The sequence below is a fragment of the Fringilla coelebs genome (assembly GCF_963513975.1).
Source record: "Fringilla coelebs genome assembly, chromosome: 8".
Lineage (NCBI taxonomy): Eukaryota > Metazoa > Chordata > Aves > Passeriformes > Fringillidae > Fringilla > Fringilla coelebs.
This window is the reverse complement of record NC_140066.1, coordinates 23,960,354-23,982,461: the sequence shown is the minus strand read 5'-3', so window position 1 is coordinate 23,982,461 and position 22,108 is coordinate 23,960,354. Positions and strand designations below refer to the sequence as shown.

The 22,108-nt window shown below is 54.4% G+C and overlaps 1 protein-coding gene across 1 annotated transcript; it reads left to right on the top strand.

Moving 5' to 3' along the window:
* Window positions 1-301: 301 nt before the first annotated feature.
* KAZALD1 (Kazal type serine peptidase inhibitor domain 1) lies at window positions 302-3,603 on the top strand (the record flags this gene model as incomplete). The annotated part of the gene is made up of 4 exons (XM_084210386.1): window positions 302-803; window positions 2,013-2,173; window positions 3,158-3,305; window positions 3,518-3,603. The coding sequence occupies 4 exons, from the start codon at window positions 302-304 to the stop codon at window positions 3,601-3,603; spliced, it is 897 nt and encodes a 298-aa protein (XP_084066512.1).
* Window positions 3,604-22,108: the final 18,505 nt, after the last annotated feature.

The following is a 22,108-nucleotide window of genomic DNA, read 5'->3' as shown; positions in this document are numbered from 1 at the left end:
AAGATCTCAGTGTCTCAGGGCAGGAGCTGGCTGGGGAGCTCCAGGGTGCAAAGGCCATGACTGCAGGGCTGGGTGTGAGAGGGGCTGGGACCAACCCTCCCCTACACATCATGAAGTGCTACTGCTCAGAGCAAGCCAGCCAGGAGACAAAGGAGTGGGAGACACTTCCTGCACCAGTAACACACTTTCTCCCTCCTCACAGGCCAGGATGGCTCCTCAGATCTAGACAGGGAGACCAGAGCGGTGCCAGAAATCCCCATCCAAGTGACAGTGGGACTGGGATAGAGGAGCTGCCGTGACGATGTCCGAAGCCAAGTCCCTCAGCATCTTTTGCCTCATGCTTTCCTTGCTCTCCTTGCACTGGGCTTTGCTCCAGCTGGGCCAGGCTTTTCCCAGCACCTCTGACTACCTCCAGCGGGGCTGGCAGCGGCTGCTGGAGGAAGGGGAGGGCTGCACTGAGTGCCAGCCAGAGGAGTGCCCGACGCCACGCGGGTGCCTGGCAGGCACGGTGCGGGATGCCTGTGACTGTTGCTGGGAATGTGCCAACCTGGAGGGACAGATCTGTGACCTGGACAACACCAACCACTTCTATGGCAAGTGTGGGGAGCACCTGGAGTGCCGGCTGGATGCCGGGGACCTGCGTCACGGAGAGGTGCCCGAGCCCCAGTGTGCCTGTCTCTCCCACCTGGCCCTCTGCGGCTCTGACGGCAAAACCTACGCCCAGATCTGCAGGTTCCTGGAGGCTGCCCATGCTCACCCCGATGCCAACCTCACCGTGGCCCATGAAGGTCCCTGCGAGTCAGGTAGTGGCCCTGGAACTATGGGAAGAGCCAGGCAAGGGGGTCTGGTTTAACTGTTTCTCCTGGCAGCAAAACCAGGGACAGGACTGTGCTGGGGGCTGCTCTCTGCAGTGCCAGGTTCCCACTAGTGCCCCTACCCTGCTGCTCTGGGGGAGCCCCTTGCAGATCCAGTGCTTGGAGAAATATGGGAGCAGCTTTGCCAAGAGGGAGTGGAGTTTATGGAAGCAACAAATCCTGCTGGAGCAGATGGGGAAGTTCCAGGGAATTGTTAGCGAATTCTTGGCGGCAGGGCTGGGTTCACACTGGCCTGTTGCTCCCGAGAAATGTGCCTGCCTCCTGCAAATAGAAACTAGGGTTGGTTTGGCTTGGCTGTGGGATTTCCATCTCCCATTTAAAACTCAGGTGGGGGTTGAGAGGGGACAGTCTAGCAGGAAGGCCATGCCCCATCCTGCCCAGCCTGGCACAGGCGTGTCACTGCAGTGATGTCACTGCAGCCTGAGGGGTGTCAAGGTTGACCTTATTTTCTGTAGATCATCATCTGTTTTCCCAGGTATATTTAGAGGTGGAAACCTTCCCTGGAACTCTGGCTCATGCTATGGGCCAGATCATAGAGCAGGTGTGTGTGAGGAGGACAGTCCTCACTCTGTCCCTCCAGGGAAGGGATGTGGAACCTGGAGCTGCTGGCTCCATCCAGGACATGGGGACCTGCTGACTCCCTTCATTGCTGGCACGAGCCCTGTGTCAGAGCAGAGGCCTCACTTGGCTGGAAGCTCAACTACCTCATCCATCCTCACCAGCCTCAAGCTGGATGAGTGCCCCTTGGCCTTTCTCCCGCAGGAGGAGCGTGCTCCAATGGCTCAGGAGAGCTTTGTTTTGTAATACTGCTGTCATTGCACTCTTCCTGCTGCGTGTGTTGCTTGAGCATCACTGCACAGGCAGGGAAACAGAGGTCAGCAGGGATGGCAACCCTCCATGGACTGGGGGGGAGGTAGGGGAGGGAGCTCCCAGTCCCAGCTGTGAGGAGGGACCATGTCCTTGGGAAAGGTGGGGGTCTGCCATGGGAGGGAGAGGAGACAGACATGGGAAGGGTGCCAGCATCTCTATGTGAACCAAATGCTGCTGCTCCAGAGACCAGCCCAAGAGAGTCGGTGGGATCTGCCAAGGCTGGGACCTCTTCTGAGCCCGCCCTGCTCTCCTCTACCCCCCTTCCAGAGCCTCAGATCACCTCTCCTCCCTATGACACATGGAACATCACCGGGCAGGATGTCATCTTTGGCTGCGAGGTCTTCGCCTACCCCATGGCATCCATTGAGTGGAGGAAGGATGGCACAGAGATGCTGCTGCCTGGAGATGACCCCCACATCTCTGTCCAGGTGAGGGGTGTGCCCAGGGCATTGAAGACAACCCCAGAGTGACCCAGTGCTTCTCATGGCTCCTGGACAACCAGACCAGAGAGTGGTCATACTCGGAATGGCCAAGCCTGGCTGCCTGGGGATGAGAAGGAGTGACTGGAAGCTGTCTAACATGAGGACTGACTGAGCCAGGGCTGGTGTCTCAGTGGTAGGATCCATCAGCATAGCTCTCTTCTGTGATTTCCTCTAGTAATTTTTGAACTTATTTAGAGTTTGCAGCAGGGAGTTTCCCACTTGCCTGCCTTCAGTGTGCTGTGCGTGCTGGCTTCACTTGCAGTCTTGCTGGCAGGGCTGGAAAGAGAGAGGGAAAGAAGACTTCCCTAGAGCCTTACAGCCTGGGTTGTCCTCTGATCCTACCAGCACACTCAGGCAGTTCCTGCCCTTTTTTCCCATTGGCAGGGCTTCCCTCCTAGAGCTGGCAGGCCCAGGGGTCAGCATCCTGCCTGTGGCCAGCCCCAAATATAGCACCCAGCTGGGTGTACCTAGCTATTAGAGGGTGTGGGCAGAGGCAAAGGGGCCGTGCATCTCAGCCAGGCACCAATGAGGAAGAAACTGTGGTGGGATGGATGGAGGGAGCCAGAGGAGCAGGTGGAACCTGCACTATGGCCCTCTTCCATCTTTCTGTCCTTCAAGCCTCCCCACAGCTTGTCACAGGGTCTGACTGAGGATCTTCACCCCAAGCAGGACTACCCTGCCTGGCTGGAGGAAGCTCTACTGTCCTCCACCCCTGGCCACCACAGCATAATAGCAGCCTGCAAACACAGCTGCAGCCCAGCTGGGTCAGGAAAAGCTTATTTATTCCTGGGGATAAACAGAAAATAGCATGGCTGCTGCCAGAGCAATCCTGGGACCTCTGTGCGTGCTGAGAGGGGACCTGGGGCTCTGTGGCACAGACTCCCTCTTGCTTCTACCACAAGTGCTGACAGAAATCCTCCCTTCTTGCAGTTCAGAGGTGGCCCCCAGAAATACGAGGTGACAGGCTGGCTCCAGATCCAGGGCGTGCGGGTGACGGATGAGGGCACGTACCGCTGCTTCGCCAGGAACAGGCTGGGGGAGGTGGTGGCACTGGCCAGCCTGACCGTCTTCACACCGGGTGAGCCACGTCCTTATCCCCCTGCTCTCACGGGGACGTGGGGAGAGATGTTTGGGCACAGTGCACCAGTATGGCAGGAGCTGCTGGAGCGTGGGGCTGTGCTGGGGATGCCCCTGAAAGCTGCTGTGCATGGTTTGGCTTTGGTCCTGCTGGGGAAGGGGACAGGCACAGCAGGGTGGCAATGTCACACTGTCCCCGTGCTGCCATTTCAGACCAACTCAACCTGACAGACTTCTCCCTGCTGAAGCCCCGCACGACACCCGAGGACTACAGGGAGAGTGAGGAGGACTACTACTAGCCCAGAGATGGCATGTTCAGCTGCAGAGATCGCCTTGCCCACAGCAACCCTTCCCTGGGGCTTGGGGACATCTCTGGAACAAGCATCCTCCAGCCCAAAACTCCTTTTCTGAACAATCCTGGCACAACAGCCTGTTTTGGGGGGTGGGGAACAGGGTGACGCAACCTTTTGAGGTGCTGGGGGATGGGATACTGGCTGGTTGGCAAGGACTGGGACCAGGGACAACTCTGCCTGGAGCAGGGTGGATCTGTCCTCTGGCACTGAGTGGAGACACAATGGCAGATAGGACACGGTGGGGACAGCTGTGCTGTGTGTGATGAGGACTTGGTGCTGGAGACAGCCCCTTTGGGAGAGGGAGGCCAGGGCAGGGGCATTATGTCCTGTATGAATAATTTTTTGGGAAGCTGGAGCAGAGAGCTGGGACCTGACTGTGATAACCAGCATGTCACACCCCCCTGCCCCCTCCATCTGCTCTGTATCCCCCAAGCACAGAGGCATCCCAGCTTCTCCCCAGAACCTGAGGAACCTGCTGCCAAAACACCCGTCTCTTACGTTTTGTCTTTTTCCAGAAAAGTAGTGATTTGAGGAAACCAGGCACTTGTGGCTTTCAGAGTTGTCTTTTCTCCAGCTGAACCACCCTTGTGGTCAGAAACACTTTGGCCTTTTTTTGACTAACTTAATTTTTCCCTTCCATGCCTTTGACTGACTTCATGCTTTCCTTTGTCATTTCAGTTGATGTTATTTAAATATACATGTAGGTCAAAGCCAAAGCTGGCTGACTGTCCTGCATCCACAAGGATGATTATGGGGATGTGGATGCTACCTTGTACATTGAGTTGAGGAGCTCTCCTGCCCATCTCAGTGCTCACAGCTGGTCCTGGTGTGGGTCCTGCCCTTCCCACCCCACCTGGGGATGGGGGTGCCCAGCAGACAATCTCCTGTGCAGTGGTGATGCATCAGCTCCAATCACTCTACTCCCATGTGTTTGGATCCCATCCCACTGCTGCCCATTTTCATCTTGGGGTCCCAAATTCTGTGATACTGGGATCTCCACCCAGGTGACCACAGCTCTGTCAAGTGTGAAGCAGCTCTGTGACTAGCTGGTGAAGTAAAGGGGTGCCCCAGTTTCCACTGGAAACACTGTATTTAAAAAAAAAAAAAAATCCCACCTACCTCCCAGAGCTGGTGATTTAGAGCAAACTTTCATTTGGGGGAGCACAGGAAGGAAGCTCAGAACTGCACTGTGCTGCTCACTGCCCAGAGAGGGCTGTCAGGACCCTTCCTCTGGGCATTCTGGGCTGAGCTCACATTCAAGGGGTGCTTTATTCCCCAAAGCAGCAGCATTCACAGGACTTCTGGTGCTCAAAAGCTCCATAAGGACCAAACCCCTCCCAGAGTCCCAGCTCTGAGGAGGTCCAGAGCTGCGGCAGAGAGCCAGACCCCGTGAGAAAGGAGTTGGCCAGACCCCAGGCAGGAGCAGGTAGGATGCAATAAGGCTGGCGGCTCGGGTCCCGTGCTACTCTCCTTCACATGTCTTTTCTTTTCTTTTCTTTTCTTTTCTTTTCTTTTCTTTTCTTTTCTTTTCTTTTCTTTTCTTTTCTTTTCTTTTCTTTTCTTTTCTTTTCTTTTCTTTTCTTTTCTTTTCTTTTCTTTTCTTTTCTTTTCTTTTCTTTTCTTTTCTTTTCTTTTCTTTTCTTTTCTTTTCTTTTCTTTTCTTTTCTTTTCTTTTCTTTTCTTTTCTTTTCTTTTCTTTTCTTTTCTTTTCTTCCTTTCTCTCTTGAGAGCTGGCTCAGATGACACAATTATGGCACTGAAACCTGAACAAGCAAATAAAAGGGATTTGTCTGGAACTGGCAGCAGAGCAAAATTCCTGCAGACGGTGAGGCTGGGCCAGTTCTGGCCCCCTGCACCACAGCTTGATGGGGCACTGCTGCCCTGCCTGCTGGGGTGCCTACCCTTTCTGGCAGAAAACCCCTTCTCAGCCAGGGAAATGCAAAAGCCACTGATGCCTCAGTGTCTCCTTCCATCTAAGAGCATAACAGAATCCTCCTGGGCTGCTCCATCAGAGTCGATGGGTGTTCAGGAGGGACCAGGGACAGAAGTGTGCCATTGGCTTTTATTTTGCTTTTTTTGGGTGCAAAACATTCTTTCAGAGAAGCTGGCCCTTTTTTATCCATCCACATCCCCTTCCTGTTTTGCACACAAATGAGCTGGTGGAACTGGGCCACACTCAGGCTGAGGCTGCCACGGGGAAATCCGAGAGCGTCCTGGAGCTCCAGCAGGCAAGAGCTGCTGGCTGGGCTCCCTGCCGGTGCCTGGGGCTGGCCCCCAGCCAGGGCTGCCATGCCAACCCTCCTCAGGGCCAGGCGTGCCCTGCCTGTGTTGGCACAAACCCAGGTCCTGCCGGTGTGGGTGCAGCTTTGGTCTGGCTGGAGAGAGTTGGATGCGTCACACGCTCCATCCCTGGCTCTCCTTGTGCTCTGCAGGACAATGTCCCAATGCAACTGCATTGGGTCTCAGCCCTTGCCCCCCTCTGCTTCACACCCAGTGCCTTCATACCCTGAAGGGAGCTGGCAGGGCATGCTGGTGGCTCCTGCCTGGCAGGGAGAGCAGTGGGGATGTGGTGACTGAGAGAGGGGGGAATTTGAGCAAAAGCTCTTGGCTAAAATTAACAAAACCAAGGGCTGTGTGTCCCAGACTCCTCAGATCCACTGTCTGAGTGGCAGGATGGAGCTCAGCCAGTAGCTGATCTCCACTCCCCCCGAGGTGAAGGGCAGCAGGGTGACTCCAGGGGCACAGAGAGGGCTGGTGTCTCCTCATCCCAGCTCCCAGTCTTGCCATTTCCAGTCACTTAAAAATTAAAGAAGCCAATATTGCTGCACAGCTGGAATCGGTCACTGCCACAGAGCTTAATTGAGGTTATTTGTTGGCTCTCAAAACATTTGGTCACCTCTGTTGCTGGCTGCTCAGATGTTTCCTGCAGCCCCAGCCAAGGAGGGGGCACCCCAGGCTCTGCAGATCCAGTTCTCAGCTCCAGGCACCCAAGAGGCTCCCGGGGACCTGACCAAACCTGGTGCCCCTGTGGGTTCAGAGGGTGTGCAATGCATGCAGCACCAAATTCCTTTGCTGGCTGAAATTTGGCACAGTTGCTTTCTTGGGACAGAGGGAGCTGAACAGCTCCTGCCAGCCCAGCTGGCTGCACTCAGAGCACATGATCAGGTGAGCCCAGAGGTCAGGCTGATGTCAGGGACCAGGAGAGCTGGACTGGGAATTGTTGGCATGGCCAGGCACAGCACCCACACCTCCTGGCCACCTGGGAGGAGCAGGGTGTGGGTACTTCCCAGGGCACCAGAGGTCACTGTGAGCCTGGGTACAAAGGAGAGGTGGCTTGTCCTGCCAGGACCTGAAAGACCCTGGAGATGCACCCTCTGAGTAGCTGCCAGCCACGGGGTTTTGAAGTCTGCAGGGAAAACCCACCAAGTCTGGCAAGTAAATACACTCCTGTAACACACACATGCTACCCCTGTTCTTCCCTGTCCTTGCTGGGACCTGCCCCTGTCTAGGTCTGGGCAGGAGGCACATGGAATCATAGAGTTGTTTCAATTAAAAGGGACCTCAGAGGTCATTCAGTTTCAACACCCCTGCCATGGGCAGGGACACCTTCCACTAGGCCAGGTGGCTCAGGGCCCCACCCAGCCTGGTCTTGAACACTTCCAGGGCTGGGGAGTCCACAACTTCTCTGGGCAACCCATGCTGGTTCCTCACCATCCTCACAAAAAGAATTTCTTTCTAATATCTGACCTAAACTTACTCTCTTTCAGTTTGAAGCCATTCACCCTTTTTCTATCACTACATGTCCTTGTCAAAAGTCCTTCTCCAGCTCTCCTATAGACCCTTTAGGTTCTGGAACGTGCTTTAAGGTGCTCCTGGAGCCTTCTCTTCTTCAGCCTACTCTTCCTCAGACTCAACTCTCTCAGCCCTCTGAGCATCTTCGCGGCCCTCCTCGGGACTTGCTCCAGCAGGTCCACATCCTCCTAATGCTGGGAGCCCCAGAGCTGGACACGGCACTCAGGTAGGGTCCCACAAAAGCAGAGTAGAGGGACAGAATCACCTCCCTCAACCTGCGGGCCGTGCTTCTCGCGGTGCGCCCGCGCCTCCCCCCGGTGCGGGCCGGCCAGGGCGGCGATCAGCCGCTGAACAGTGCCACCTCCCGGCACCGCCACCGGGCCGGCCCGGCCGCCGCGCCCGCCGCCTGCGCCGCGCCCCGGGCACCCCCGGAGCACCCCGACCCTCAAACCCATCCATGCCTGCTCCGCGGCAGAACCTCTGCCTTGCCGGGAGGGGTGAATTGTCCCTCCGGATGGTCCCAGAGCCAGAGCATCCTCTTGTCACTGGCTTTGGGTGGCTGCCGCAGGCAGAGCTGGGACGAGGCAGAGCCTGGAGATGTTCAGCTGCAATCTTTGGGTGTCTGCGCTGAGCTAGGGCTGCAACAGGGTGAAACCCCTCATGGCCACCCTGACAACCCCCACACGCCATGGCCATCTCCCGTGGGAGATCAGTGGCTTTGGCAGAGGCTCATTGAGCCTGAGCTGATCACCGGTCATGCCTGGATGGAAGCAGCACTGTAACCTGGCTCTGCAAATAGGTAAACTGAGGCACAAAGCAACTATGCATGGAGAACTCAACCAGAGCCAGAGAGACCTTCATGGCAGGGTGACGAGCTACCCCCAGGGTTTCTGTCTCCAACCTGTCCCCACCCCTGTTGGAAGTGGCATTTTTCCCCTGTCTTCTGCATGGCACCTCTTCCCCCTGCTGTAGTGGCTCAGAGAGAAAATAAAACAGCAAGACGGCTTCCCTGCCTCCACCCAGCACTTATACTGCCCGATAAACAAAATGGAAATAAATCCTCCTGCGTTTGCAGCAAATAGGTCTCCATGGGGGGTTGCTTTCAATAATTCAAATGCTGTTGCAGAGCAGAGCCCACGCCAATGGGTTTTAATAAACACAGCCGTAATGTGACATGCAATTTATTATTAAGCTTAAAACAGGAAGCAAAGAGTTTAATAAAAGCACCAGGTTCCCTGTATCAGTCACAGCAAGTGGCGGGGTGCTGGCTGTGGGGGGAGGCTGGGCGAGCTGGCTGCAGGGACACGCAGAGCTGGGTCTGCTTTGCTGTGTGCCCCTCAATCTGGCGCTGCAGGAATCCTGGGCAGTGCATGGAGATGTGAGCCAGACTGGGGGAAATGGGGATTATTGCAAGGACAGGGGTAAGGTGCGAAATGCTGCACCCTGTACGGCTGTCCAGCCATCCAGGGAAGAGCTCTGCCCCGGCATCACAGCTTGCTTGCAAGGTCAGACTAAAGCCTTGGGTTCAATCCCTCTCTGCAAAACTTTCTCACCCACATCCCTTCCTAAGTCAGCTCCACCTGCTCCACCCTTACCACCCCTGGGCTGCCTTCAAGAGGAGGTAGAGGGGAAAGCTGCGTCTCCTGGAGACAGAGAGGCTGTGCAAGGTGAGATGATGTGAGGCACGGGGAGCAGCTGGTGCCTGGTGCTGCAGCAAGTATGCGTGCTGTCCACTGGGCTGCATGGGTGGCCCCTCCAGACATGGATTTGTTTAAGGGCTGGTGAAAAGTAAGAGCTTGTCAGGGAGGTGGCTCAGCTGAGGTGGCTCGACAGGTCCAGCTATGTCTGGAGGCACCTCTGTGTACAGGTGAGGGCTGAAGGGTGTTGCACCATCCCATATTCATCACTTAGCAGGATTCAGATGCTGCTTTCTCCCTGTCCTTGCTGTAGGCCTACCTGGACACTTGAATGCTGGCACTTCTCCCCTACGGCTTTTTTTGCCTCCTCTTCTTGGTCTTGCATCCTAGCTGTGCCCTTTCTGTTTGGGAATAATCCTGCCAACCCCAGTACCCACTCCTCCAGAGAACAGCATGGCAGGTGGAAGAGATGGGAGATACTGTTTCCCCATGAAAATGGGGTTTGTATACTGCCCTGTGCTCTGGTTTGAGGAGTGGTCTCAAGGAGGAGCAGTTCCCCTGACCCAAGCTTTGCTTGTGTTATATCAGACAACAGATAGTCCCTTCTCTATCAAGGCTGTGGGAGATGGGGAGCTTTGTCCCAGCCTAGCCAAATGACTCTCTGGGGCTGAACCAGCTCCAAGCTCCTGCAGCTCCTTCCAGCAGAGCAAGCAGCCTCCTATCTTAAGGAGGGCTTTCCATGAAAGCCATGGAAGCAGCCTCTGTCCTCCAGCCTGGCTGAAGTGCTGGCAGGGCTGTGCATGGGGCAGCTTTTGTGGACTCTTTAGCTGGTGTTGACAGCAGAGGTTTTATGCTGGGATTGAGGCAGGGTAACACCCTCTGCTTCTGCCAGCACCGGTGCCTGCTGGAGCCTGTAAAAGGTTTTAACTTGAGACTGCTTTTTTTTTCCTCAGCTGTGTCTGTTGAAAGCTTCACTTCCTCTGGCTTGAAAAGCCCAAGAGCTGCTGATGTGACCGTATCCATGACCATTACTGAGGCTGAGTGGGATGTTGAATCTGGATCCAGTGAAGGGACAGAGTGTCTTGCCTGCCCCTTTGAGGTGATGATCCCTCTGCAGATTCAACAGGAGCAGCACCAGCCCGGGGGGGCTGGAGAGTCCCCACACTCTCCTTGCATCACAGGTGACTTTTTGGCCTTCATCTGTGATCAGGTGGGGGGAAGACCTATCCTTAGTAGTGTGTGGCGACGGTCCTGTTTGTATCTCCTCTTGGGTGCTCATCTGATGTCTGGGTTTGCTCCCTATGCTCTGAGCTTTCCCCTCTCCATGGAATCTGGGACTGGGGTCTGACTCCACGGAGAGAGGGGGATGAGCTGGAGCAGGCAATAATCCATGTGAGGGCACAACCTGCAGGGAGCACAGGTATCCCTCAGGGGTGCGTTATCTCAAAGGCGAGGCGGCGCTCAGCAGGGAGGTGCCTTATCGCAGCGCTGGTTGCTGTCTCTCCTCGCAGCCCTTTCTGCCCCGGGGCTGCTCTCTGTCACTTCTCTGCTCCGTAACAGCTGGAGGCAGGCGGAAATGGGAGCCTCTGTGCCTGGTCCCTGCCAGAGCACACTGCTTCGGAAGTGGGGGGGGTATCTGGCTTGCAATTACTGTGCCTTTGGCTTGGCAGGCCTGAAAGTGTGAGTGATGGGGTCTCTGCAGAGCAGCCCCTGAGCTCTGGCAGCTTGGGAAGGGCTCATACCCATCAGCAGCTTTCCCCAGCTGCTCTGCCGGTTTGAGAATGTGGGAGGGGAGCAGGGGACAGCAACTTTGGGCTACTTGTAAAAACCCCAAATATTCACCTGGCTGGATGTCCACATTGAAAGCACAGCCTGAGCCCTCCCCTTTAATAACCTCCCTCTCCCAGTTATGGCTGTGGGGAGAGGCAGAAGCTGCAACTTGCACATCCCATTCCCCCCATCCACCTTTCCCACTTTGCAGCCCCATGTGGATGAAGGGCTGGGGCGGCTATTCGGTGTTTCTCCAGGACACCTGCTGGAGCCGTCCTTCCCTCACAGAAGAGTTCAGATGGGAAGAATAAAGCAGAAAAACTGTGTTTGCAACTTAGCTGGTGTCAGGGGGACCAAGAATTTCCAGGGGAACCTGGTCTGGCATGTCCTGCAAGTACAGCTGCAGACAATGGATTGAAGGCCTCCATGCCAGTAGATAACAAACCATCAGCCACCAGGCTGCTGTGTTGCAGGATGGGAGGGGCAGTTCCCTTGCAAGCATTTTGGGAGGGAGGATGCTGCCTTCCCTGCCCAAGGATGGAGGAGCCAGAAATGAGTGATGCCAGCTCAACAGGGAGCTTTAAACATGGAGAAGATCCAACAGCACTGAGCCCATGAGGATGGTTTTATCAGGAGTTGACCAAAGCTCCAGGTCTCTCCCACTGCCAGCTTGCCCTGGCTTTGGGGAAGGAAGGGTTAAGCCACAGGGCTCAGCAAAACAAGTGCTCTCTGAAAAGTCAGCCAGGCTACCCAAATGCTGGCCTCCCCTCTGCCCCCACCCTTATCCATCTCTCTTATCTGCCCTGGGCAAGAGCAGGGCATTTCCCCTGCTCGGCTGATGAGGAGCAGAGCTGGCGACAGGCGGAAGCTGGCTGAGAGCGCAGGGCTCAGGGGAGGCCATGGCCGTGGTGTCCCAGCTGTGGGATGGCTTGTGTGGCTGCAGGGCAGAGATGTGCAGGGGTGCTGTGGTCCACCATGGGACTGGATCCATTGGCAGATTCCCTATCCCTGGCTATCTCACACCCTGGGTACTCCAGCAGCACCCCACTTCTGCAGCACGCACTCAGTGAGCCGCTGGGTCTCAGCCCCCCTGGAGGGCCTGGCTTGCATCAAGGGGGTCATCAGCTCTGCAAGGGTTAAATACCCTCTGGGCACTGCTGTCTGGGGGCACAGCAGTTTGGGGTGGCTCAGGCAGTCCAGGCAAGCTGGGACACTGTTCTGTCCGTGCTGGGGGTGAAGATGGAAGGAGGCAGGGGTGTTTCACCCAGTGGGAGCAAGGTGCCAGGGCATCTCTGGCAGCCTGTGAGCTCTGCCGACACGAGGCAGGCTTGGACGGGCTGTTTAATTAAATGTGAAGAGCTCTCACACTTCACAAGCTGCAGCCCTCACTGCAGCCTGAGCAATTCTGGGGAAGAGCCCTTTTATTAAAAGAGAGAGAGGCTGTGGCTCTGCCAGGCAGCCATCAAACGGCACATTTAATTGTCTCGGCTCGTTTAGCTGTCGCACAGGGAGGGATGTGCTCTGAGCCCTTCAGCCTTCACTGTCCAACCTCCCCGGCAGGCACACGTGCTGCCTGCATCCTGGCTGCTCCTGCTGCCCTCCAGGAGGGCTGGTGAGGAGTACATGGGAGATGAGCCTTCATCCAAGGTCAGCGCTGGGGGCTGGCTTGGTGCTCTGACAGCCCAGCCCACTCAGGGCTGAGCACTGGGGTTCAAAAGGGCTCGGGAAAGTGCCTGGAGAGATGGGAGCCTCCTGGGGCCCTGGGAGCTGCCTGGAAGACACAGGGTAACTAAATGACAGCTTAAAAGTATCTCCTTGCTTATTCCCATGACAGAACACTTCTGGCTCTGAAGAGGCATCCTACGGTGGTTTCAATGTGACAATCTCAGGGTACAAGTCATGGGACAGGCTGGCAGTGGGTTAGGATAGTTGCGCTGCACCTTTCCTCTAGGAACTGAAGTCCTTGGAAATATCTTCTGGGCTCTGCACCCTCCCAGCAGCAGGGAACTGGCCTGTTCAGGGTGCACATGGAGGAAGGACAGAGCTCTGGGTGGTTTTGCTTTAAATCTGCTGGGTGATATGGAGAGACTGAACTTGGGTTCAGCTGCTGGTACTGAGTCCATCATCCTGGAGGAGAGGCTGTTTGGCTGAGTGATGGAAGATGCCCCTGGAGGGGGAGTCACAGCCTTTCCCGTGGCTGTGCAGGAGCAGCCATGCCAAAACTCACCATTTGGAGAGGAGAGGGGGAAGAAAGAAAGATCAAGAGGGGGAGGAAATACATTCTTTTATCAAAGCCTCCTACTTCAAAGCTGTCCAGCCGAAGTGCTCCCCTTTGGTTTAATTTGAAGTGATGTTTCCTTCAGCATCTGCAGCTAAATGGTATCAAGCCAGGCTGAAATGGCTGGAAAGCCTGGAAAGGGAAGGCACTGTTTGGGAATGGCTTGTGGCAGACCTTCCCATTACAGTCAGCCTTGAAGGCCTTCCCATAGGGATAAAAACTGCCAATGCTGGCATTTCTCATCCCTCAGCTCCTAGCATGGGATAAAATCCAAATCCTTTTGGGAACAGGAAAATTTCTCATCCTGGGTGCCTGGGGTGGCTCCATCCTTCTCAAGTGGCTGCAGTGTCTGTGCCCCTGAGCAAGAGGAAGGCAGAAGATGGAGATGTGGGCGCTGCTCTGCCCTGAGGAGCCAGTGCATCTCCCAGGCTTGCTGTTTCCAACCTGCAGCCTCCCTGAAGATGCTTTGGCAGCCCCAGAACACAGGTGAGAGCTAAACTAGATTGCAGGGAGTAGAAGGGGAAGGGGCATGAATCCATCTTTCTGATGAATACCTTCAAACTCTCTTGGAGTGGAAGAGGAAGGCCACTGCTCCCAGTGCCTGGGGATTTTCTGTGTGGGGGCAGAGGGGAAAAACAGCAACAGTGGGGCATGTCCTACACTGTCACAGCATCCCTTAACTACAAAAACCAAAACAAAAACAAACAAACAAACAAAAAACCCCCAAACTGACTGGGAGGCAAAGCAGCTGGCTTTTCTTGGGAAAGACCAATGTTCTCCTGTCTGCTGCATAGGAACTGATTTTCCCCAGCTGGCTGGAAAGAAGCTACTTTGAAAGCAGCTGTGCCCTGTCCCTGCTGGGGGCAGCAGGGCTTGGTACCCCCTGGGCAGCATGTCTGGTCACTGGGAGGACAGAGGTGATCAAAACAGGCCAGCTGCTCTGTAGAGAGGAAGAGGCACATGTCCTGGGAAACAGAAAGGTCATGGTCATTTCTTTAACCTCCAGAGGCCAAAACAAGGTTTAAATGGTAATGACTGTGCTAGCACTACAGCCACTGACCAGGAAGGAAAGTGAAGGACGAGTCACCTCTTGTTGCACATGTAGAAGGGATGCTCAGAGATATCTGTCTGCTGAGGACTGCTTGTAACAGCATCTGCAATGCTTCTTCCACCCAAAAGACTTGAGTGTTGTTCCAGCCAGGGGCTGCTTTAGGGAGCAGGACTTCAGAGACTCATGATTGTGGCAGAGCTGGGACCCTGATCCCAGATTTTCTTAAATTAACTTTCAAAGGGGAGATGCTCAAATACATGTTTGTGTTTGCGGTGATGGGAGCTCTGTGGAGCAGAAGGCGGCTGACCATGCGCTCTTTCTCATGCTTTCCGTGATATTTGGGGAAAGGTCTCTGCCAAACTGGAGTGAAATTTTGAAGCTGTATGAAGAGGAGAGGAGGAAAATAAATTCCTTCCACAAGAGTGGGGTAGAAGGAGCTGTAATTTCCCTTCTCCCAGTCCAGCAATCCCACGTCCCTCACTGCAAATCCATTCCAGCACTGGTATGGCTGCTGCTTTCTCGACTCTCCCTCCTCCTCGCCCCCTCCTCTCCCTCCCCGCAGCTCCGCCCCAGGTGCTCCCGGCTGCTCTAGGAGGATACAGGCAGGCGCAGAGTTCACGGGAGCCGTACCTGTGCTTTGTCTTCATCTGTCACCCCTCCTGACAGTCAGATCCATCTTAAACTGGGAGCGAGAGGGGAAGAGAGGGAAGCAATAATTAACCTCTGTGCAGGCCATTCCCAAAATGCTGCAGTCTGGTGATGCACGAGGAGACATCCCTGACACTTTTATTGCTGCTCCAGCGCCGTTCTGCGTCTGTAGGAGGTGATTTGGCCGGGCTGGGATACCTGAGACTTTCATTATGGTTGAAGAGCTGCTGGCACCTGCAGCCCTTCTTTATGGGTGCATTAGTGAGGGCTCCCCACGACCCTTGCTGGCAAAGCTGGAGGGCAAAACTCATTTGAGGGGTTTGCAGGCTGAGCAGGGGTTTCCATGGCTCAGTCCTTGGGGTGGGCACAAGGTGCGTGTTGGATTTGGAAGTTGAAGATGTTTTTTGTGTGGGTGCAATACACGTGTGCAGAAGCAGAGCTGGTGTATCATTCCAGCCCCAAGGTGAGCTCCAGGAGGTGCCAGACATCTAGGGCAGGACCCCAGGCGTTATGGAGAGTGTGACAGACCACTGGTGTCAACCTTGTCCCACACCTGAAAGTTTCCTTGATGGGGGCATGAGGTGGGGAGAGGGGCTGGGGGTTTTTGGAGCCCCTTGGACCATAATGCCGTCTTGGTGCTGAATGTCCCCCTGGTCCCTGCAGCCTCCTGCCATGGGTGTTTGTGCCTGTCCTGGCATTCTTGGGGTCAAGTGGCCTCACAGCCACCTCCTGGCAATGCTGGGACAGCAGTGACACTGCACAGCTGACAAATGTCAGCCCCCCCCGGCCTGAATAGGCCTGGTAGCAAAGGGGCCCTGCAATTAAAGCAGCATCAGTGCCCAAGCTCCCTGAGATTCAAAGACAACCGTTGTTCTTGTAAACCCAATGGAGCCCATGGACAAAAACAGCCTAACCCTTCATGGAAATCAGGAAAAGCATCCATGGGTTGGTGTCTGGCTTGGTTCTTCTGCAGGATTGCTGTGCTGTCAGTTGGAGCAGTGACTGTTTCATAACATGCTGGTACCTGTTCAGCAGATGTTGCACCCTCACCTTACACAAGAGCAAGGAAAAAATTAGGGCCAAAAGCACTTGGCAGTCAGACCTCAACTTGTGTTGATCCAAAGTGGTTCATGGTCAGGCTGATGGTGTATTAAACTCCTGGTCCTTCATGTGGATGTGCAGAGGCTGGGGAAGGAGGGCAGAGCACTGACCAGAGCTGGCAGCTGGGTATAGGTCCAGATCCTGGTGTGGGAAGTGCAGTTGTACAGTGTTCTGCCATGTCCTGGACGTGCAAGGTCCTGTGTGTGGGGAGGAGACCTGAAAGAACTCCTTGGGATGTGTCTTTGGGATAGCACTGGCATGTCCTATTCGCCCATGAGATGGGTTGCAGCTGCTGTTTCTCCCCAGAAACACTCCCAAGCTGTTCCAGGACTGGGAGCAGTGGGAACCTGGTATCAGGTCCCACTACTGTTCCCAGGGTCTGCAAAGGTGCAGCCATCCAAGGACTTGAGCCTGCTAGGTTGGAGGGTCAATGGGACCCAAATGAAGAGAAAACCACTTAAAAATAAGATCCATTTTTTTTTTCACTTGTTTTAGCAGTGAAAGGGGATGAAATAAGCCTTTCCACTGAGGTTAGAGGTGGTTTAGCCAGTTCTTGGGATCTGCAGAGCAAACTGGGGTCCTTTGCCATGTGTTTTTGTCACAGGGATTCTTTGTTAACCCAAGTTAAGCTGTCAGTGTTTGTAGACAGGTTGATATTATGCATCCTGAGCATTTCTGAGACAACTATAGAGGATCCTGGCATCTTTTCCAGCCTTGAATTTTCTGGTTGCAGCCTTGGTCCTGGCAGATTGCCTACTCTGAGTCCTGGCACCCATGTCTTAGAAACCGTCAGCCTCATCAGTGTCCCCAGACTGTTTCTAAGGGGTCTATGCAAAGCCATCAAGAAAGACAGAGGTGGCTTCTGCCATTTGGGCCAAATTCCTACTCTACTGTAAAGAAAACACAGCATTTGCATGTAGGAAGATGTTTGTATCAGTTGGAAATGAAGAAACTGAGGTGAGGAGGGTGAGACTGACTTTCCTGGCTGAGGGAAGGACCTGGTAGCAAGCCCAGAGACACCTCAGGAGTCTTGTAAGTCTTTCCTCTTCCAGCTGCAAAAGCATCCATTGGGAGCAGGTCAGCACAGTGAAGAAAACCAGTCCCAGAGTTTTCCAGCTCAGCCTTCAGGGCCTAGTTTGCCAGTGGTGGGGGGGAAAATGCTCCTGAGCCCCTGAAATGTCCCAACAGGCTGCAGATGAGACCGCGCCCAAGTGCTGCCAGCTCCCTGGCTTTTGAGAAGCGGGAAGTCTCGGCCTTTCCCTGCACAGATGGGGGTTTAATCAGGCTCAGCTCAAGCACATGGGTGTTCAGCACTAATCCAATTTCCCTCCATTCATTAGGGTGGTTATTCATCACTCGGGAATCATGCAAGGCTGCGAGTCCATGTGGATGCTGAGAGAGGCAGCGCTGCTCGATGTGTGACCACGAGCTCCTTCCTTGCTGCTGAGCCTGACTGTGCCTGGGGATGGCAAGGGAGCTGCTGGGGGGTCTCAATCCCTTCACAACAAATGGCAAGACAGGCTTGCTACACCAGGCTCAGGGGATCAAGTCATCTCAGGCTTGTCCAGCAGTCATGTGGGAAACTGGCTCAAGCACAGGTTGTTGCATGCAGACAAGGAGCAGCTGAGCCGGGGGAGGATCTGAAGTGATGGAAACTTGTGGCCCTGCTGTGCTCCACCAGACCCATCTCCCAGTGCTCCGGGAGCCCACAAAACAGAGGGTTTAACAGGATGGTCCCAACCCAGGCTGGAGAAAGGCCATGGTGTGTGAGAGCAGAGCTGTGGGAGTGTGTGAAGGAATGGCCATCCCTCCAGGCTCAGGTACAGCACCACCTGGAAAGCCACTGGTGAGGCTGCACAGGGAAGGCATCTGCTTTGAGTGCACGTTTGCTTCTTCCAAGGGTCTGGCAGGTGCACTTACACCTCTGCCAGTGGTGCCTGGGTAGACAGGGCAGGAGGCTACCAGAGCTGGTCATGGCTCTGCTCTGGGACCCTGGCACCCAAGAAGAAGATAAGACATGTATTTCCCTCTGTTTCTTCCCCCATATGTGAAGTTCAATACCTTTGCTTTCCAGACAAACAGCAAAGTTTGCACAAATAGCAAAGATCTTCCCTTTCAATTCCCAACAGCTGTTATCAGTTTGAATATTCTGGCCATTTAAGGCAAAAAAAGTAAATTATCCTCCATAGCTGGTGTGAATTTTGGTGTGGTGTGAATGAAAGGGCTGAAAATATGGAGGAGTCCAAGGCTGTTGAGTGAATGCAAGTGTGGGTGTTTTCCTGGAGCCTTTAATCCCCAGTGAGAGTAGATGGTCCTTGAACCATGGCTCGCGGGGATGGGAGTTACTGCCCTGTCCCGGGGAACTAAAGAGTAACTACCAATTAGTGACTGGAGAGATATTTAGTAATTCTGATTGTCATGAGGTATCTGGGGACCTCTGGCACACCTGGGCTGTGAGCAGGTATTTAACCAAGTTCTGGGTGAACCAAACTGGTTCTCACATCCTGGTCCTGCAGACACACTTGGGGTCTCAGCTGGAGGAGAAAGGGGCAAAAGCTGCTAATCATCCATGGAGCTGACCTCCCATGCCTCTGGCCAGTCTGTCTGTCCATCCTATGCCCTCTTTGGCTGGGGGCTGGGTATTAATGCATCTGAGATGCTGTGCTCTTCTCAGCCTAGAAGGTGAACCAAGCTTTGGGGACCTGAAATCACCCCCAGTCAGCTCATTGGCATGGGGGCTCCTTAGCCTCTTCACTTGGCCCTTTCCTTTCTTCTGCAGGTTTTCTTCTCCAAAGCACTGACCCCTCAGTCCCACCACCTGAACCCCTCATCCATTCAGTCTCCAGCTCACTCATGGCATCTTCCAAAACCTCCCTGGCACCTCTGCAGCACCCTGCCCTCCCTGAGCCCACCACCCCACCTGCCAAACCCTGGCTGAGCAGCAAGGCACTACCACCGGCACCCTTCTACCTTCCGAAAGGGGCTGCTGGTGCTTTGATGGGAGTAATCCATCTCCATCATTGTAATGACCGTTCCCATTAATCGGCCATAAACTAATAAAGTAAGCACTTTCCCCTCCACACATCCCCCAACTTCATTAAGTCTTTAGTACATTAATATGTCTTACTTAGTGTCTACTTTAGCCTCTGGTTTTGTGGTTGCTTTTGGGGTTTTTTAGTTTGTTTTGGGGTGTGGGGTTTTTGTTTTGTTTTGTTGGGGTTTTTTTTGTTTTTTGCCTTTTTTGATTGTTTGTTTCTCTTTTTTTTAAGGGTTTTTTTTTCCTATGATTAGCATGGGTTTACTTGCTGATGCTATTCCCTGCAGCCCTGAGGAAGCTTTGACAGCCTAGGTCATCCTTACATCAGCAGGAACATCATGTGTGCTGATGAGCTGAGAAGAAAGGGACATGGACAGGGATTGGGGCGGGGGAAGGAGGGAGGGAGGAATAAAAGATCCCGTACACCTCCAAATTAAATTTGTGATGCCTGGCATCAGATGGGCCCGCAGCCAGAGATTAATTCGACTGATCAAGTTATAAAGAGCGCTGAGGCAGGTAATCAATCTTGGAGCTGTCAGGCGAATAGGCAGCAGTATTAACCTGGCAGGACTCGCACACACGCACACACGCTGAAGCCTTTTTAATTCCTTTCACATTGACTATTATTTCCCAGATCTGTTTATTTGGAAGGGCTGGGGGGTGGGGGGTAGTGGTGCTTTGCTCTCTCCTCCTCCCTCCCTGGCAGAAATAGCTCCATTCAAGCAGAGCATCGTTCTCTCCCTCATGCACCCAGCACCTCTAGGTGCAAACGGGAAGTCCTTGGATATGAACTTAGAAGGCTTTAGCAGTTTTGCAATTGCATTTTCTGGTGGATACTGAGAAGATTCAGGCTAGGTTTCCTTCTCTTTCCAGACTGTGGTGGTGGTGTTACCCTTCCCCACCAGCCTTCTGGCTGTGACCGATCCCAGGCATGTGGCGCTCTGCCCAGGACATCTCCCAGTCACTCAGAGTCCCCATGAGTCTCTGGAGGTTCACAGATCCACTGTTCCACCCTGGGCCAGCTGCAAACTGGAGGTCTTTGGGGCTGAGTCAGCAAAGCCCATAGTGGATGAAGGCCAGGAGCTCTCTTTGAAGGTCTTCCTTAGGAATGGGGTGTAAGCAGATTAGCTGTGGTGGGAGCTGGGCAGCTCCCTGCTTGGTCTGAGGCTTGGGAGTAACAACCCTGCTGCCAGAGAGGAGTTCTATCCTTACGGGCTGGAGACCCCTGTGCTGGCCCGGTGCTGGGCAGAGACCTTATCTGGTCCAGCCTTAGGGGTGGATGGGGCAGGTCAGCATTGGGAGTCTAAAGAGCCTTGGATCAGCTCCTTGGAAGGGAGACTTGCAGGCAAGAGCAGGGACAAGGCCAGCCAGGGACACAGGAATGGGTTGTTTCAGCAGAGAGCTAAACTTGGGGCAATTGGAAAAACGACAGAAGAGAGTTTGGGGTGCTAAGCCAGCAGAGAGCACTGTGATGTGTCTGTGAAACCACCTGTGCCCCCATGGGGATGGTTGGCCATATTTAAGGGCCCAGCTGATGGCTGCCCATAGCAAACCACCCATGGCATTAGGAGGCAGTGGGACCTCCTTCCATGAGGAGAGCAGATGCAATCCCCTGCTAACTCCTCTCTGGCTGGGGACATCTTCTTAGGTGTTGCAGTCAAGCAGCAATGTCTCCATGCAGAAGTCAACTGCTGACAGCCACCAAAAGCTGTTGGTGGGTATTTTTCATCTGGTCAAACACACAGTGCCCCATCTGGCATCCTCCAGGATCTGGGAGGGGAGCTGGGCAGGTGAACAAGTTTGTATTGATGCTGAATGCTGAGCATGGCTCAAATGGATGGGATTGGGAGCTGGCTCTGCAGGGACCTACACCTGGTGCCTGGTGGCCCTGCAGACCCTGTATGAGTGCTTGTTTACTGAAAAGACTCAAGTACAGGTTGTCCCCATAGTGCAGCTCTGCTGATTAACCCAGCTGGCAAAGGGACCAGAGCCCTCACTGAGCCCCTGGGCTGGCAGTCCTTTGGCCCAGAGCCATGCTGTCCCATGTCCAGGCAGGCTGTAATTTTGCAGTGGTCCTGCAGTCCTTTTTAAGTGCCAAAGCTGCAAGCTGTCAACATGACTCAAGCAGGACACGTGACTCGGGGTGCTGGGAATGCTGTGTCCTTTCTGGGATGTTCAAGTGGGTCCTTTCAGGCTGGAACAAACTGCGTGGGCAGCTGAGGGATATGAGAAATGCTCTGTGGTGGGAGCTGGTGTCTTTGCAAGAGGAGTTTCTTTCCATGCAAGGTGCCCCGGTTAAATACTTCAAAATCCTTTTTCTCCCACAGTTTTCCTGTGCATTCCCTTCAGGGCCTGTCAGTCAGGCTGCAGTGGCCCTGCTGAGAGCCAGGGCACCCAGCACAGCTGCAGTTTGCAGCCAGCCCTCTGCATCCAGCACTCGTGTTTGTGCAAGGGCTGTGCCGAGGGCTGAGGGGCGGCACTCGCCTTGGGGTGCTTGGAGGAGGTCCCCAAAAAGGGACAGAGTTTGGGGAAGGATTGCTGGATTATGTGCTCAGCACCCTTCCTCTGTCCCCCTCCCTCTCTAAAGGGGATATGGATGCAGCGTGTCCCAGGGGTGTCCCCATCCTCCCTCATGTCCCCCTTAAAGCAGAGCAGGGGTGCTGGTGCTGCTCCTCCCTCTGTGCTGGTAAGGTTTGCTCTTCCCTCTGTTCAGAAAAAGTAGTTGCAGCCATTCCCCCATCTCCTGTCCCAGTGGCCCCATTCCTGCCATGCTGTGGTGCTCTGATTGATGCCATGGCTCCTTCCACCAGATCCACCAACAAACACCTGTATCCTCTGCTGCCTGTGCCAGCCCCACCAGCTCACAGGGCTGCAGGCAAGAGGGCTTCCTTCTGGTGCCAAACCTCTCCTGCTCAACTCATGCCAGCAGATTTTGGAGCTGCTTGGTGCCAATGTCTTCTCCAATTAATCTTCTTCCTCCCTGGCTCCCCTCCTCACTGGACCACATCTTGGGGAGGATCCATCAATCTCGGAAGTGCCCAAAAAAGCATCTGGAGCTCAGACCAGACTGTGTTCCCCAGCACCTTCCCCAGGTTGCTGGGTAGCAGTGAGGATGTTATCTTCATATTTGATGGTAT